Below are 17168 nucleotides of genomic sequence, written 5' to 3'. Positions count from 1 at the left end.
TGGCAACACACCGGGACGTGGTCAAAGGAATGAAAACCGGGGCCATTCATGGTTGGATGAAACGGCCAAACCGAATAGGCCGGCGTTCCTGATTCAGCGGTCCGATAAGATCTGCTCCTCCCAGATACGCAGAGCCTTTGGGCGGCGTCGGTATAGTAACGGTGAGGTGGTTGAGAAGCTTTCGACGTTGGCCTCCGAAAAGAAGCCGTAAGAAGCTCTTGAAACTGGGCCCGGCCCACTAGATCGCCTTCGCTGTCTGGATCTTCCCGGGTCGTCCTGCGCACCGGCTCCGTTTAACTGACATCATTGGGTATCCGCCCATGCATGAGGCTGCCGGGCGGTTGCAGCGCCGCCATGCCAGAGTTTTCAGCCTTCCGACTCGACTATTTCCGCTTTGGGGCCGCCTGCGTGGCGATCTCAGGGCACCAGGGTCGAATAAGGTTCACTGGGTACGCGAGTACAGAGAATCCCCCGACTCGCTTGAGCCGCAAAGGAATACTCGCCCGGACGCGACGGCCACAGGCAAACCTGAATGTACACCGCGTCAGCCCTGGGAGCCCGGCGCTAGCTAGTCAGGGCCTTGCGCTGGGCGGGCCCACTTCACATGAAGGGTCTCAAGCAGAAACAGCCACTGGATATACTAGATCCACAATGTTGCCGCAGTTTGCCAGCAGCTCTGGAGCTGTCTCGGGTTAAGAGATTTTTATGTTGGACGGCGAGGAGGAGATTGTTGACGAAATGATGTAATGAAGCGCGGTTGGCCGTCAGAAGCAATGTGGCCTCGCCCTTTTGACCTGCTCGCTTGCCGATACTGGAATGTCTTTGACCGACTTCACTCGTAATATCCTTCTCACTCACAAGACCGACTCCAACAACTCACCCTCTATTGACATTCATTGATATTCACCCACGCAAGTTCCTCAAAGCACATCATCACCATGGCACCCGCAAAGTCCGGCTCAGGTGCGCAGACCACCTTCACCCTGTCGAACGGTGTCAAGATCCCCGGAGCTGGGTTCGGCACCTTCGCCAACGAGGGCGCCAAGGGTGAGTCCTACAAGGCCGTCAAGGTCGCTCTGCAGACCGGCTACAGACACCTGGACTGCGCCTGGTTCTACGGAAACGAAGACGAAGTTGGCCAGGCCGTCCGCGACTTCTTGAAGGAGACACCCTCGGTGAAGCGAGAGGACATTTTCATCTGCACCAAGGTCTGGAACCACCTGCACGAGCCGGCCGACGTCAAGTGGTCCTTTGAGAACTCTCTCAAGAACTTCGGCCTGGACTACATAGACCTCTTCCTGGTTCACTGGCCGATTGCAGCCGAGAAGACGGACGACTATAAGCCCAAGATCGGCGCCGACGGAAAGTACATCATCAAGAAGGACCTCACTGAGAACCCGGAACCAACATGGCGGGCGATGGAGGAGCTTGCTGAGAGCGGCAAGGCTCGCGCCATCGGCGTCTCCAACTGGACCATCGACGGCCTGAAGAAGCTTCTGAGCTTCGCCAAGATCAAGCCCACCGTCAACCAGATTGAGATCCACCCGTTCCTGCCGAACGAGGCCCTGGTCAAGTTCTGCCTCGACAACGACATCCTGCCCTCGGCTTACTCTCCACTCGGATCGCAAGACCAGGTGCCCAACACTGGCGAAAAGGTGCGGACCAACAAGACACTCAACGAGACCGCCGATCGCAGCGGGCACACGCTCGCCCAGGTGCTGCTGGCCTGGGGCCTGCGCCGAGGCTACGCCGTGCTGCCCAAGAGCTCGACGCCGTCGCGGATCGAGAGCAACTTCCAGATCCCGGAGCTGTCCGACGCCGACTTCGAGGCGGTCAACAGCGTGGCCAAGGGACGACACACTCGTTTCGTCAACATGAAGGACACCTTTGGATACAACGTTTGGCCCGAGGAGTCTGTCGAGGCGGGCACGGCTGTCGCTTGAGCGGCCTGAGCGATTGACCCCTCACGACGAGATGAAAGGGGACTTTGGGCAATGCCCATGGAGGGGTGGAGGGGTAGGGAAATGACGCACGTTGAGACGCAGGATACCCACATGAAGTTTCGACGATAAGATCTGCTAGCGAAAAATTTAGATTAGACCACGGGCCACCTCTGGCCAGAGGGGCTCTTGAGGCGTTTTTCTTTTGGTGGACTCAGTGTGACAGGCGCCTCAAACGTTAGGCGACTCTTGGCCATAGAGAAAAGCAATTGACAAACGACCGCATTCCAAATATAGCAATGCGCTTTGCGATCCATTGCGCGAGACAGACATGTGCATTGCATGATGGCCAAGCTTCAGCTCAGCTTCGGCCACAGCGTTCTCCAAATCGGACAAGCCAGCCCTTCACAATAGCACGTGGCTGGCTCACCCCCGGCTAACACCCCAAGCTGAACATCTTGGGTGGCGCTGAAGCTTGCCGTAGCCCTCCACCGGAAGCCGCTGAAGAATTATTACAGACGCCCGGCAGTTTTCGCTGTCGGACCCCTAGCTTGAACTTGGAACTATAGTACTTCGGCAACGCAGCAGTCCAATGGCCGCGGATACCGGCCTCAAGGTGGCAACTTTCCCATTCCTTGCTTCCCATCTTGTGCAATGGCATTTTATCAAGTCTAGGAAACAGGGCACATGGCAGGCAGGGAAAATGGATGCTGCTGATCGTCCGAACTCAATGAGCAGGTAAGGTTTGGCGGTAAGATTTGGCACTTGTACCATTTGGACTGCACAGCCGTGATCCAGACGTCATGAACATGTCAAAAGCTGCCTGCTGTACAAGTTGTAGATCTCAAGTCAGACTGTCAAACATTGCTGGCAACGCCAAAAGCCCTTGCTGCTTTACCTCGGCGGGAGATCTTAAGATCGGAGTTGATCATGACGCGGGGCGCATCGCAGGCGCGCACACACTGGGGTACGGCTACAAGTGATTGATTGGCCCAAGCTATGACGGCGAGAGTGCAAATCTCAATGCTTAAAGTGAACAGCTGCCATACTAATCGCTAACCACAGTCTTGAATGTCATGACGATATAGGTGGAGCAAGATTGGTTTCCCAAGACACACGGCCAGGTTCAGTAGAACTGGGCGTTAAGATTCGAAAGCGTATCTCGTGGCACCCGACTTCAATCTCGAGATGCCTTTGGGGCCGAGTAGCCACGATGATTTACGGAGCACCAAAGCATTGTCAAGGGTCAGATACATACCTGCAAGGTGGAACATGACGCACTGCAAAAGTTGAAAAGGATCAAGGTACCGTGCCCACAGTGTAGCTTGCGTAACATGCCACTCCTGCAGTTGTTGTCCGCCTCAGTCTCAAGTTGTCCCGTTTTCACGACGAATCGATCAGGCCACTTCCTGGGATGTGTCTGCTGCCCGGCTCCTCCGGTACAACGCCTGCACGCTTCAAGTTGAAGGGTGGGGGGAATTTTGGATACGAGAGCTCGTGAGTCGAAGAGGGATGGGCCTCGTGCCCGAAGTCATTGTCTGTCTGGCTGTCTGTCACTCTCGTGCGCTGGGCTGCAGTTGATGTCGGTCGAAATTTCGATCAGGGCACGGCCGCGGCGCGATGGGCAACGGCGAAAGCAGGGCCATCGGCAGCTGCGCGTGAACGACAGAATTCGACAGGTTGCCGGGTCCACCGTGCTCATGATCAACGCCGGCGGAGAAAACGTTGGCAGCGGTGGAGTGCCGATCGATGTGCGAATGAGGGTCTGATGCTGTCGTTAAACCGGGTCGCGACACAGCAACGCGCCTCACGCGAGCGGCGGACAACCGCGCAGGTGCTGGAAGATGAGGCCTCGACATCTCGGACGGGCACGACGACGACGGCATCGAGGCCGACACGGGCTATATACATGGTCTTGTCATGGTCCCCGGTAGGCACAGTAGCTTCACCGGGCAAATAAAAGGTCACCGCCGGCCCGGACAGTCGGCTCCGAAGACAGTGGCGCGATAAAAATACTCAGCTGGACACCGTTCGGTCAGCAGCCGATAGGCTGAGAGGCGCTGGAGGTTTTCAATAGTCCCGGCTCAACCTACGGGTTTGGGAAGGTCGCCCGATTCGCGAAGCGCTCCGTTGCATGAGAGACATTGACCGCGAGACCCTTACACAAAGACCATTCCATCCCCTTCAGGCCCTTGCTGCAGCTGCACATTTGCTCGAAAGCAAATATTGCTTATGCACAGGGCGCCATGCGCAGCACCGCCAAACATCTCGCAGAACGGCACTTTCTTGTCCAAGCCACGGCGCAACACCTCGTTGTCTCGGTATGCTCTGCGTGGATTTCCCACGTGGAGACGACGCGTGGGCAGACCGATGGCTTGCCGTGCTGACCGCACCGTGCCCGGTGCATGGTCTAGCGGATATTGAATCCGGCGTCAACTCGCCAGATATCGAGATGCAACTGGCTCTCCCAACCCAGTGGAACTCCCCAAGTGGATCTTATTAGCCAGCCCATTGCTGATATAGTTGCATTAGTGCCAATATTCCTCAGGTTAACTGGCACTTTGCAGCCCCAACTATCTTCCCCGCTGCAGTCGGGGTCCAGCTGCTTTTATGATCATCGTGAGTCCTTCGGCCCTACACCCCAACGACTTTTTCGCTCCCGGCGATCGTCAGCTTCGTTGCTTTGCTCAAAACACTGACTGCTCTTTTAAAAAGACCCGAGGACTCTCCCCTCCGGCCACCCAACTCCTCCAGAGCTTTTGCTTTCATCTGAAGCCCGGCACTCCCACGACCTGCACTATGCAGCTACCCACGTCCATTCGTTATTTTACCTTCACCAACACACACTCACACAAGTGCGGCATGTGTGGCACGGAATACTCGTCGGGTAGCTGCTGGTATTGCCATCCCCAGCACAAAGCAGAACCACCCAAGGCCAGCGACATCTAAGAGCGACAAAAGTTTTATAAAACAACGTATCAGAGAAACCTTAATGTATACTTATGACGGACAAAGTCGAAGTGCTCCCGAAGCTGTCGAAGCCATCAGTCTGTCTGCCTCTCGACCCCGGGCACTGATGTGGTGTTGTCAGCCCATGTCCCCGTCCTAGGTCCCAGCAGTGTATGCTGTGCTAGTACACTTGCCACTTATCATGGAGCCTTCTCTCTCTATTTCTCTCGATTTCTCTCTCTCGCACGCGCGCGCTGTGTGGCTCCCTTGAGCCTACTACACCTAGGGATTATGGAGAAATCCGTTCTCTCTTTCATCATACGCTCCATATCTAGCTGGGGCATCGGCCATTCGGGATGAAGGCTGCGGGGACGGTGAGCCACTCACGACTCGACGGCATCTTTACCGCGATCCAAAGCATGAGTGCGACGCAACGCATGGCTTGGGTGCATTCGGGGGAGCCATGCGAAACTCTCAATGGCACGGACTTTACGAACGCTTTACGACAAGGACTGGAGAATAGGCGCTTGGAAAAGGGACTGGGATTTTTTGTCGGTATTTTTGCTTCTATCTTGCTTCGGATTTCTCTCGGCCGTGATTTGCTTTCTCAAGGGCGGTTTTCGGGACTGGGGAAGGAGTTCTTGGGTCAAAAGCATGCTTTCTTGGGAGATAGCCTCTTATGCTTCGTCTAGCTGGGTTTACGTGGTTAACCCAGCTTGTCGGCTCTCGGTCGACATTCAATCACACCTCATTTCTTATGACGGCCGTCTCGTCAACTTATCACTGCATGCTGATGCTTTCGAGCTCGCCTTATAGGATGTCGAGCGTTCGGGCTTGTCCCTTGGGGACTCGACTGGGCAGGCCGCTCATTATAAGAACAGGCAGGAAACGAGTCGCGCTCTTTGCGAGGACAAAGTGGTACCTTGCGTTATATGTAGGTTCGCAGCACGGCCACGCTCACAAGGCTGAAATTTAAGAGCATCGACATCGTTGCCACGGAAGTCAACATGTATGAAGCCGCCTGAGTGCCGGCCAATGGCAAAAACTGAGCTCTATTTAGACGCAAGCAGCCATGCCGATACCATGCCAAAGACTGGCCCGAGCCAGCGACTGTACCGCGAGAAAATTATACCCATAGTAGTATATCCATGATCGAAGTCGTAGCTTCTTGTCCGCTTTCACGTAAAAGAACTGCTCCCGTCTGGTGTTAAACGTCATAGACGTGTCTGCTCCATCCCATCCGACAGCGGGCCGAGGGCGAAATGACTGGTTGGCTCACCCAATTCCAAGCAATCGCAGTCGTGGGCGCGATGATGGTGTATGTCACTAGCAGAAGACAGAGTAGTCTGCGTTCGGCCAGTGCGGCTCTTGACCGGGGACGCTCTTACGTCTGGAGTCGTGGTCGATCAGATAACTCGGAGCCCCCATATGTCGACAGGCGGTGGAGATAAGCTCACAGCCATGTCCGAGGAACATCGACGTGCCACTAGGCCTATAATCTAAACTTTACCTCCAAGGGCTCAAGAGTTACGGGACACAGTTGGACAAAGGGGCTAACAACACTTGACGGGACGAATGTTCCCTGTTGGGGGCTTTCGCAAAGGCGCAGATAGTGTGAGCATTGTTGTTATCAATTCATACACCTAGGCATCTTCGCTATTATAGCTCTATCTCATTTCAGAGAATATAAGATAACCAGCTGGGACGCTATCCCATCTCGCTCGCGATGCATACAATTGATCGCGGCATGTTTGATGCAGTCTCGCGGTTCCTAATCTCGCCTGATTCCCACTGACCTCCACTCTGGGTTAGACAAATATGATGCTGGGTATTGCCAAGTTGCCGGGTGAATGGTGGATACAAGACGCCTGCATAGCGTCTCAAAGCCTGCTTCCAGCGCTGGTCGCATCTGTCAAGGCTCCATGTCAACATTCCCCACGACCACTATTGGGGCCGTGCCGACGCCCACAGCATCGGGATGAGTGTTTCATCCCGGCATCTTCTCAGTGGCGCCACAATCGGTTAATTTCGACCAAGACCGTGACTTAAGGATTCCGCGGCTAGGTGGCGAGGTTCTCGTAGAGTAGAGACATATGGAGAGTAAGCCGGCGAATGCTACTTCGACGTATGCGACGGCTTGTCCTGCCGGACTTGTTGTCAACGACTTTCGAATGTAGCATGCCTTCTGAGACTGCATCTCCCACCAGGCCTATTTTGGCCAGATGATTGTCGTATATTTTCGTTCTCCGTTCGCCGTGACTCAATTCGGGATGAATGCACACCACACAACAAAGGTGCACAGCATGTAGACCATTTTCTTGCGCAGCGATAAGCCTGCAATGAACATGCTGCGGGGGTCATAGCCAAAGTACAGAAGCGTATACCCAACAGTGTCCACGAAGCGAAATACCCTGTAGATGTTCAGTCGGCCGGTCACGCGATCAGTAAGCACGGTACTTACAGATTCAGCAGAAAAATGCCCAGTGCAAACTTGGACATGAAGGTCACGTTTGGTGTATTCACCGTTTCCCGTGCAGTGTAGCAGACAGGGGGTATCCGGACCACCGTCATCATGAGCTCAGCCGCCAGAGCATATGTGTATTTCTGCTCATCATGGGCACACGTGCGTATGATGAACAGCGCCAAGGCCACAATCGACAGGCCGAAATCAATCTAGGACGCGTCAGCAAGGGCAATGGCAGGTAAGAGGTTGCCGTGTACTTACGCAAGTAGGAATAAGGACCGTCGGTACCTTCCTGTACTGCGTGACAGCAAGAACAAGTGCCAAGACTCCGAGCCCAACTTGGAGGATGGCCATCACAAACCACGTAATGGTCGCCAGGTAACGCTTCACCCTGCAGGGCGCGTGAAGCAGCTCTTGCGAACCCTCCTGGCCGTCGCCGCCACACACGGGCCACGCGCAGAAGTGACAAATGTACCCATACTCCCCGTTCGCGAGCTCCAGCAACGGACCATGCTTGCGCTGATAGTCCGGGGTCAGCTGGGTGCGCCAGCATCGGAAGCAGATGGACCGCCAGGCGTCGTGTTCGCGAGTGACGTCCAGAATCAGACGGTCCAGCCCCGGGGTCGTCAGACACTCGCTACAACAGCCCTGCAGGATGGCATCGTACTGGCCATACCTGGAGAACTGTGCCTGGACGATGTCGGCTGTGATCACGTGACGGTAAAGGCGACAAACCCGGCGCAACGCAACCGTCTCAGCCAGATCCAGATGCGAGGTGATCATGAACTGAAGTTCCACGGGCAGAGACAACAGTCCCGACGTGGTTGCGCCGTGGGGGCCGTTCTGGGCTGGCGATTGGCGGGCCTTGGATCTCGGGCGGAGCCATTTTGGGAGCTCGTACCCAGGAGGACTCCTCGGCGATGACGCATTGTGGGCTGTCGCCGCTTCACGACGCTCAAAGGACAGCATCCTCCACCATCAAGATTGGCCTGGGCGCGATTGAGCCGCAGTCATTCGCGTCCCTGCGGCCGGTTCTCCTGGTCTGGTGATGCTGTCGCGGACGTGGCCGAGGAGTGGTCCAGGGTGGTGGCGCCGATCCCCTACTGTGGTCTTTCCACAAGACAGCGCCCCAGTAAGCAGTCCTCATCTGTTGGCGCGCGCTCGCGAAGAAGAGGGAGGGCGGGAGACGAGAGAGGGAGAAAAAAAAACCAGTCAAACAGATCAACAAGCTCCCGGCAAGACGTTCAAAGCCCGCACCTGTGCCGGTGCCACGGGCGAACAGCAGGTTTTCCTTCGCGATTTTATCGACGGTCGTCGTCGTCTGGAGTCAAGGTTGCTGGGAACGGCCGTGAGCTTGGCCAGGTTTGAGAAACGGCGGATTTTGTATTTTCCCAGCGCAAGGCACCGCATCCCGGGTGTCCGGCACTGGGCGGTCCCTTGGGGGTCCCTGGGGAGGTTTAGCGCACAACGCCCTGATGCCGTCGCACCCGGGCAGTGGCCTCAACCACTCAAAGCGGCCTGCGCCCAGCTGGCCCTGGTTCCAAGACGCGAGGGGCCGGTGCCGGTAACCGATTTATATGCAGCCGCCCGTCCTCGAATTGAAGGGGGCGCAATGCTGGGCGCTGCGGTTAAACCGTGCCGAGCAGTCCTTCTTCACAAGAGCTGCAGCTGTTTGCAATCTCAAGATTGCAACGAGCAGTTGCAGCCCACGTGGAGGTCGGGCATGTCGATAGCTCGAGGTGCTCGACAGCGCTCTGCGCCGAGGGCCCGAAGGACTGCCAGCTGCCTAGGTACCTACCTAGGTACCTAGGCAGTCCCCCCCCCCCCCCCCCCCCCCCCCAACTCTAAATGCCCTGCGCTCAGCCCTGCGGCGCCCCAGAGTCCGCCGTCTCCAGGCATGTCCCCGCTGCCCTGTGCTGCGGAAAAGTCTCCGTCACCTGCAAACCTCTTGCCTGCCGCCGCCAAGAACTAGTCGCGTAGGACCTGCATCACCCACCCTCCCCGAAAGAGAGAGAGAGCCAGTTCGCGGCCATCCCGTCCGCAGAAAATGCCCGTCTGGGCTCTTCGCTGCCACGAGACGGCGGCATGCTATATATGTATGTCGGCGACGCCTGGCGCCTTGCTTCATTCTCGAACCAATCGTATACCCAAGCCACTGTGCATGTCGCCTGTCTGCGACGTACCATGGTATACCTCAAGCTGTCAAGTACCGTGTCGGCGGGCTCACACGCATGCAACCTGCGGAGGTTGCCGCCAACCAGACGCCAACCAGACGGTCGACACGCCCTGGAGATCATTGCCCCAACGCTCCCCAGCCTGATGCTAGTTGATCACCGGCCTTGGCGTGCTTGCACACTAACAAGCAACACTATCCTGACTATATCAAGCTCGTTGACGACTCTACTGCCGGTGTTACGACGTTGGCGTCTCGCAAAAGCACGCATAGTTCAACCTTCGGCAATGCGGCATGGCACTGTCTCGTGTCTCGCTCCATGGCTCACCTGCAACTAAACTATCTGTATCTCCAAATTGCGCCCAAACTAAAAATCGGGGGTCGCATGAATCTAGTGCACCTGTCGGCGAGCCTCTGCTGCCGGCTTTGCCGACCCGGTTCGGGGAACTGGGCGCCCGCCACGCGAGTCAACTCAAACTCTGACCGAGACAACCCAACAGCACGGAGAAATATCGCCACGCAAGAACTGCCCTCGACTGGAACTGAGCCAGCCTCAGAAAAGTAAGGGGAAAATAGAGGAAAACCATAGGCTGAAGCTTTTGTCAATTACTCCGCGAATTCTCGGTCAACTAACAGCTTGTTGCTCCACATGCGGCGGGTACAGCCAACTTTCTTATGTAACAGGGTTGCCGGTCGCATACTCGACGCATCCGCTGTGGGGAGTGACGATCGCCTCGTAGTGTGGCTGCTAGGTATACTATGTTCAGAGTGCTAACAACACTTATACCTTATCCAGCCATCCATTGTCGAATCTTCGGGCCACAAGCATATGTACACGGCACCAGGTTCCGCGCGGAAAGGGACCAGTGCGTATCACTTGACGGTCATAGACGCGAACAACCCTCGATGCTGCCAGCATGGATCCCAAAACAACCCAGTATTACTCTCGCAGCACAAGACGCGCTAGCTTGGCATCCGTTGACACCGATTACGCAAGCACGTGGAAGTTCGGCTCCGACATGTTCCATTCCATGTCTTGTATCATTTACTGGCGACATATCGGAGTCTTGACAGGCTGTTTCTTGTGACCTGGGAAGGATTCGCGTGCACGGCCCTCATTACCTGAGTAGGCGTAGCATTTTTGGCGAGGTGTCGACACCAAAGACGACCTAATCTTAACCGTCTGCATCATGCTCGAACGGTCCTCGAAAGAATGCCAAAACATTTTGTAAGGCATTGCGTTATTTGCTGAATACTTCAAGCCGTAGGGATAAAGCCCAGCTTTCCAAGGACGAGCTTCCGCCCATTGTCCACACCTGTAGGTAAATAACTCCCCTGACTCCCCCCGGCTCCCTTCAGTTTTCCCTTACCATTGGTGCAGACCGTTGGAGGAGGAAGATTGTGTCTGATTAGACATCTACCCGAGGACATTTGAACAAGGATAGCCTTGAGAATCTTCAGTCAGTGCTTCAATATTTTCATGGTTGCGAGGCGACTGGCCAGCACAAGACCCTCGAGGTTTGAATTCTGAAACTGAGTTATCCAATGCCCACTTCGAAAGTGTAGAAGTCCATGTCTAACGCATTCCACACTTCCAAATTTCTGGGTCGGAATCGTGTCCTTACTCTGAATTGCCGCTGAATATTAGAAGGGTAAAGAAAACGAAAACTGGACCATCAATTATGGCTGCCATCCATACTATTGCGCCTCTTCCACAGGCCTGTCGGATGTGGGTTTTATCTGCAATTGTGGTATGGTATCAGAACCAGAAGTTATCTCCTACTGCGTCAAGGTATACCGTTTCTGTGAAATCGGTATATGATATAAACGCCGAGTTCATAGCACATAGACGACGCTTCCTAGTCTGGACACAATTTCCAAGCCAGCAGGCTCGCCCGATTAAAGTTGAATGGCTTTCGGTACTCTGACATCTCGACAGTAAGTCGCTGCCATCAAAAACAGCCCTACTTCCGAGTGAAAAGTTGACGGGCCTAATATGGCACGCCCTTTGCGCCGTTCTGATACGAGGGATTAATGACCAAGAAGAATCAGGCACAAAAGGAGGCGAATTCCCCGAGATATGCATTACAACTCTTAATAGCATAGTTTCACTTAATAGACATAATATAATGTGCGAAGTCGCAACCTCCAGTTTCGGTTGCCAAGGAATGTTGGTGCAGTGAGTTCAGCGCTGCAGCTCGAAACAGGCTTTGCAATTTCCCAAAATTGCGGTCCAGACAGCTGGGTCAGGAACACCATGCGCGCGACATCAAGTTACAATCAAACATTATCTTGCACCAATAATGAGCGTCGTAAAATTGGAGAGGCAGCGACTAGGATCCGATAACACCTACACTTCCATGGAGGACAAACAATTGCGCCAGAGTGTACCGCCAGGGAACGAGATGAGCGATGCTGTGCCATACTCCGATGTGCATCGTAGAAGAACCAACAGCCAGGACATGAGATTCATAAGACAGGCCAAACTCTCCTTTCTCGCGAACGGCCACAGATTCTCGTTCTTGTGCTCGTCTTGGTTTCTGCACAGAAGGAACCATCAGCTCCTTACGCATTCAATTTTCTCAAGCTGTTTATCGCACTCACCCTTCACACCTGTGACCCTAGCATCTAGCATCCTGTCTCAAGGTGATCTGTGATCTATAACTTAAACATTGGAGCACATTTCAAGCCGCCACACGTGCCAAGTCCCGAGATGTGGCCCCTTCTTCTCGTCAATATCCTTGCATTGGCCACAGTGCCATCCCTCGCTGCCAGCAATGCAGAAGTCAGCAGTCTCTGTATCGGCGTGCCAGAAGGATACAATTTTTGCGAGTTTGTCAGGACTAGTCTCAAGTTGCGTTTCAATCTACTAAACTTCCATTCTCCTAGATTAAACCACTTGTACCGCTGCGTGAATGGTACTGCCACGTTGAAAGCATCCTGTGACGGACAGAACAGTGTGTTCTGTTCTCCGCTGGTGAGCGATAGAGGCGGGTGCATCAAGGTCGTCATGGTAACCGCGACTACCGTGGTTATGTGGCCCCCAGAAACATCGTCCATGTCAGCCACAGCCTCGTCGATCTAGAAACAAGGGTCAGCTCATGGAGTCTCAACAACGGCACCCCACAAGTCGCACGTGGATGTAAGAGGTTATTTCCTTAGGATCGCAGGAGGACATGGACACTAAGGATGCTGGCCTACAAGGTCATTATTGTTTCCATTTTTTTCATTTTTCTGACGGAGGCCCTGATATGGGAAGAGAACCACTGGTGAGGCTTGATCATACTATGCGGAAGTTCCAGTGGTATAATTTTAATCAAGGTACTTTAATGTAGCTGTCGTTCATATTTCAACTTAGATACGGTCCCTGTCAAGTTCGCCTTGGCGCGGCAAGCCAGATTTGCACAACTACAAGAAGACACGATCCACTTCCCTTCCCACGCGAGAAATGAGAGGAACGCAGACCGGCTTATTATCCGTGTCTATAGGTTCTTGACTACAAATCTCTTTCTAATCCATTCTCCGTACTTGATAATTAGGAAGGCGGTTGGCGTGAGAGTGAGAGCGATAAATGCAAGCAAGCTGTTGCCCCAACCAATCCCCAACCGTTCGTACATGGGCAACCCAGCAAGCGGAAGAACAGCCCCGGCAATGGAACGTACGACTGTGTTCGCGGCGATCGCCGACGCGGCGTAGATGGTGAAAGCATCTACCAGATACAACTGCATCGCCATGAAAATGATCAGGTTGCCCGCACCTATAATGCCCGTGCCGATGATGGGAACAATCCAGTGGACCTTGTACTCGGCTGTCCAGCCGTATATGAACAGACCAGCCGGCAGCATGAACGCACCCAGGGGAAGTGTAGGGAGTCGGTATTCTGGTTTCATTCCCTCCTTGACGCCTCCAGAAGCCTCGGCTGCTGCATCGGCTTCAGCGGCCTTTCGCCTGATGTACCTATCAGACGTCCCGCTGAATATGGCAACGCCAATGAGGGAGCCCACTCCCAAGCCAATGTAAGAGAGACCGACCGTGCTCGTATTGAAGCCGTAGTATTGCTGAAACACCTCCGTCATGGAGGTAAACATGAGATATAGGTATGAGTAGGTGAGGGCGACGTAAATATTGAAGATGATGACGATCGGAGAGAAGAAGATCAGTTTCATTGGTCGAATGATGCCCCTCTTGAAATAGTCCGAGGGAGAGAGCCCGGCGTCCAACTTGGATCGCAACAGCGGGTTGCCTGTCTCTTTTCGCATCTTGTCAACCTTTCGTTGAAGAAGAACGGGATGATACGTCTCTTTCATCGTCACGATCATGATAAGAGTGATAAATCCGCCGAAGATGAGAAGGAGCCAGAAATTCCATCTCCAACCCTTGGCATCAGCTAGGAACCCACCGGCGACGGGACCAATGATAGGTCCCAGCAGGGGCCCAACGCTGAAGCCCGCCATGGCAGCAGCTCTCCTCTCCTGGGGAATCATATCTGCGACCGAGCCACCCCCAATTGTCACTGGGCAAGATCCGAAGATGCCACTGAGAAAGCGGAAGGCGATCAAAGAGTTCAAGCTTGGGGCGAGCGCGCAACCAATCACAAAGGCGAGGAAGCCAACGTTGCACACATGGTAGACGACGACCCGACCATAGATTTCCGACATGGGGGCCAAGATCAGAGGTCCGAAGGCGAACCCGAGGACATACACGGACACCACGAAAGCTGCCATCTCCAGGCTGCTACTTTGGAACTCGCGCATGAGTTGGGGCACACCGGGAGCGAAGATTGCTGAGCGAATGTCAGCTTCGAGTCCACACAGAGTGGGAGCATACACTTACAAGAGGCCAGAGGAGTCAAGAAAGTCATGGCGCTGATGAGGATGCAGTTTGCGAGCGTGCGCCAGCGCGGCCAGTTGTATGGGTGCTCTGGATCGTTGTCGTCCCACCAGACGACGTTGGGGTCGACGTCGGTGGCCTTGGCTTCAGGGGAGGCGGTACCGGCTTCCTTTTCGACATCGCGACCCTCGCTGCCTGTCGCAGTGTCATCGTGTGCTGTCGTCGAGTCGCGCCGCAGATCCGCAATCGAGGGCCGTCGCTTCTTTTCGCCCTCTGAAATCGTTATGTAGCCCTGCGCAGATGGAATGTCCGCATCATGGCCCTCGTCCACGGCCTGTTGGCTTATTTGCCTTTCCAGTCGCGACTCCGCTTCGTTTTCGCCGCGGCCCGCGGGGGTCGCCGCTGCGCTGGGAGACATGGCCCTGCTGACACCGAGGAGAGACTATTAGCCATGACCGATCGTAGCAACGGGCTGATCGAGATAAGCCTTGGGATCACACTGAGCCTGTACATGGCATTGCAAGACCGGACCCGTATAGCCACCAAGTCGCCGAGATCTCAAAACCCACCCTGTGTTACTAACTCACCAGGGCTCACTAAGGCACCCCAGACTTTTGACTTGGCGCCAGGAGCGGGCTTTCCCGGGGGGCTGCGGGGCCTAGAGGCAACTGAAACGAGCGGCTTGTGTTTGCTGCCGAGTGCCAAACGAAGATGCAGTGTTGAAGACGAGCGTCGCACTGCTGTCCGCTAGATAAAACCCGGCCTCCAGCGCGTACTTGTGTTGGAGAATATATCTCGAGGTTACCTTGTCGCCGTCATTTGTTGAACCCAGAGGACTGGGCCGATGTTTTGTGACATGGGCGTCAGATAGCGAATTATGCAGCAGAGGGGCCGCTGCAGAAGGCATAAACGCTGCATAAGTGAGTGGCTAGCCAATGAGATCGCCCTTCTCGGCGTCGCAAGATCCCGAGAGTTCGGTCGTCCCTTGATTGAAAACGAATACGCGAACCGTGGTCAGATGACGGCACGCTTTACTTAGTTAGGTGCCACCCACGATATCAAAATGGGATGCGGCCCCTTTCACGGGATTCTGCGCTATTCTGTCTGTGACCAATAGTTACCGGTGGTCCCTGTGCCTGTCTCTATCTTTGTCTCTGTCTCTGTCAATCTGTCATCACCCAAGCCTCGTACGCTTGCTTCCAACTGCCTAACAAGCTCATCTACGCCTTAGGTCCGAGCACCGAACATGGATAATTGCCAAATCTAGGTGTGATGCCTTGATCTGTCGTATAGCGGACTCTCAAGACTCGGACCAGTTGGCAAACCCAGTCACCGGGAGCTTCTAGCAACCTGGGATGTTTTCAGTCATTCCTAAAAACTGCAACAACGCTGTCACATGAAGCCTCGCGCTACTGGGCAGCCCGGTTAGAACATTGGCAGGGATCCTGCCGCGCATGCGCCGCACAATGCGTGGAAAACACGATCTGGGTTTTGGAATGGCGAAGGAGCCATGAAACCCACAAGCTAGGTTATCTCACGGCGGCCACTGTCACCGAGTTTAGATCGCAATGGCACTATTCACATACGTAACCAAATATAAGCGTCGCCCCTCATTGTACGCTTCTTCTATGCGGCTGCTGTTGGGGGTGCGCAGCAGCAACTCGGGCAATTCCAGGGACAGGATGACGGGGCTGCCCCTCACTCGAGGCTCGCCTCTGGGGTAGGACTATATCAACCAAGTGATGGCCCATCGGCACACTTCGGGCCTGGCTGTCGCCATTCTATGTGGTAACGGAACGTGGACAAAGGCAAGAGCTGCGGTCCAGCTGTGCACCACCTGGCTAAGTGACCTTCCTCCAGGGTCTCGGTCACGCATCACTGCCATAAACGCCCATCACCCCTCACACGTTATTTCTCACTGGCAGTACCACCAAGTCTTTCACTGTCGGTGGTTTCTCTTCTGAACGACAAATCATCCGAGCAGCCGTCTACCAAGTGGACAACACCCATATGCAGCTTGTTACTGGAGGATGTTGTTCTCAGCGATGCACGGGCAACGGAGCATATCACAACCGAGGACGCTCTGTGTCATAGAACCGGCTGTCCCTGTCACGACTTGATCCCAGCCAATGACACAGAGGGCGAGACTCGCCGGCTACGGCATCTTCCCATGTCCGCTGAGCCCCGTGCAAAAGTTCAACACTGCAATCGTATATTCGACGCGATGGGCTATCCTGTCGAGACCTTGAGTGGCCTCCCACTGAGTGACTTCTTCCACAATCATCTATGGATGCCCGTGGCTATGAATAAGACGTTTCTTGGCCTCTATGATCCTGGTATGAACGACAGCAGCCTTCCTGTCGCCGATGAAATTAGGTGCAGAAATAGCACGGAAGATTATGTCCACCAGGGTCGCCTAGATAGACTCAGCGGTGAGGGTGCTGGCGTGTTTGTTTCCAATGTTCTAGATTAAACCAACGCCTTGATGACTATGATGTCTGGGATCAGCTCTATATCCAAGAATAGTCAACACGAGCTCAAGTTGGCAAACAGGTTTTGTTCTCACTCCGCACCCCCTTTCAATGGTCTAACCACGTACTCGCTTGCATAAGCAGATGGCGTTTTCTAGAGACAACGAACCTAATTCCACGGCGGCGCGATAGTCATGTTCCGAACCGAGATGTAAACGGACCCCTCCAAAGAGATCGGAATTCTGACCATGACCAGCTCGCCGCTGGACATGGTTCAGATCATCCTCTATAGCATACGATATGATCTCTTCGGTGTTGAGGGGGGGGGGGGGGGGGGGGGA

General features: G+C 54.6%; 3 protein-coding genes across 3 annotated transcripts; 1 reads left to right on the top strand and 2 right to left on the bottom strand.

The window, feature by feature from the left end:
• Nucleotides 1-938: 938 nt before the first annotated feature.
• Nucleotides 939-1943, top strand: JN550_013167 (uncharacterized protein; the record flags this gene model as incomplete). Its single annotated transcript, XM_049311724.1, has 1 exon — nt 939-1943. One exon carries the CDS (start codon nt 939-941, stop codon nt 1941-1943), a length of 1005 nt encoding a protein of 334 aa, XP_049164834.1.
• A 5206-nt stretch (nt 1944-7149) lies between these two features.
• Nucleotides 7150-8322, bottom strand: JN550_013166 (uncharacterized protein; the record flags this gene model as incomplete). Its single annotated transcript, XM_049311723.1, has 3 exons — nt 7150-7300; nt 7351-7562; nt 7615-8322. The coding sequence occupies 3 exons, from the start codon at nt 8320-8322 to the stop codon at nt 7150-7152; spliced, it is 1071 nt and encodes a 356-aa protein (XP_049164833.1).
• Nucleotides 8323-12191: 3869 nt separating this feature from the next.
• JN550_013165 (uncharacterized protein) lies at nt 12192-14774 on the bottom strand (the record flags this gene model as incomplete). Its single annotated transcript, XM_049311722.1, has 4 exons — nt 12192-12369; nt 12432-12607; nt 13189-14309; nt 14360-14774. 4 exons carry the CDS (start codon nt 14772-14774, stop codon nt 12192-12194), a joined length of 1890 nt encoding a protein of 629 aa, XP_049164832.1.
• Between the last annotated feature and the right edge of the window lie 2394 nt (nt 14775-17168).

This window comes from Neoarthrinium moseri (genome assembly GCF_022829205.1).
Source record: "Neoarthrinium moseri strain CBS 164.80 chromosome Unknown scaffold106_Wmoseri_CBS_16480, whole genome shotgun sequence".
NCBI lineage: Eukaryota > Fungi > Ascomycota > Sordariomycetes > Amphisphaeriales > Apiosporaceae > Neoarthrinium > Neoarthrinium moseri.
The sequence above is the reverse complement of the archived record's forward strand: the minus strand, read 5'-3'. Positions and strand labels throughout refer to the sequence as shown.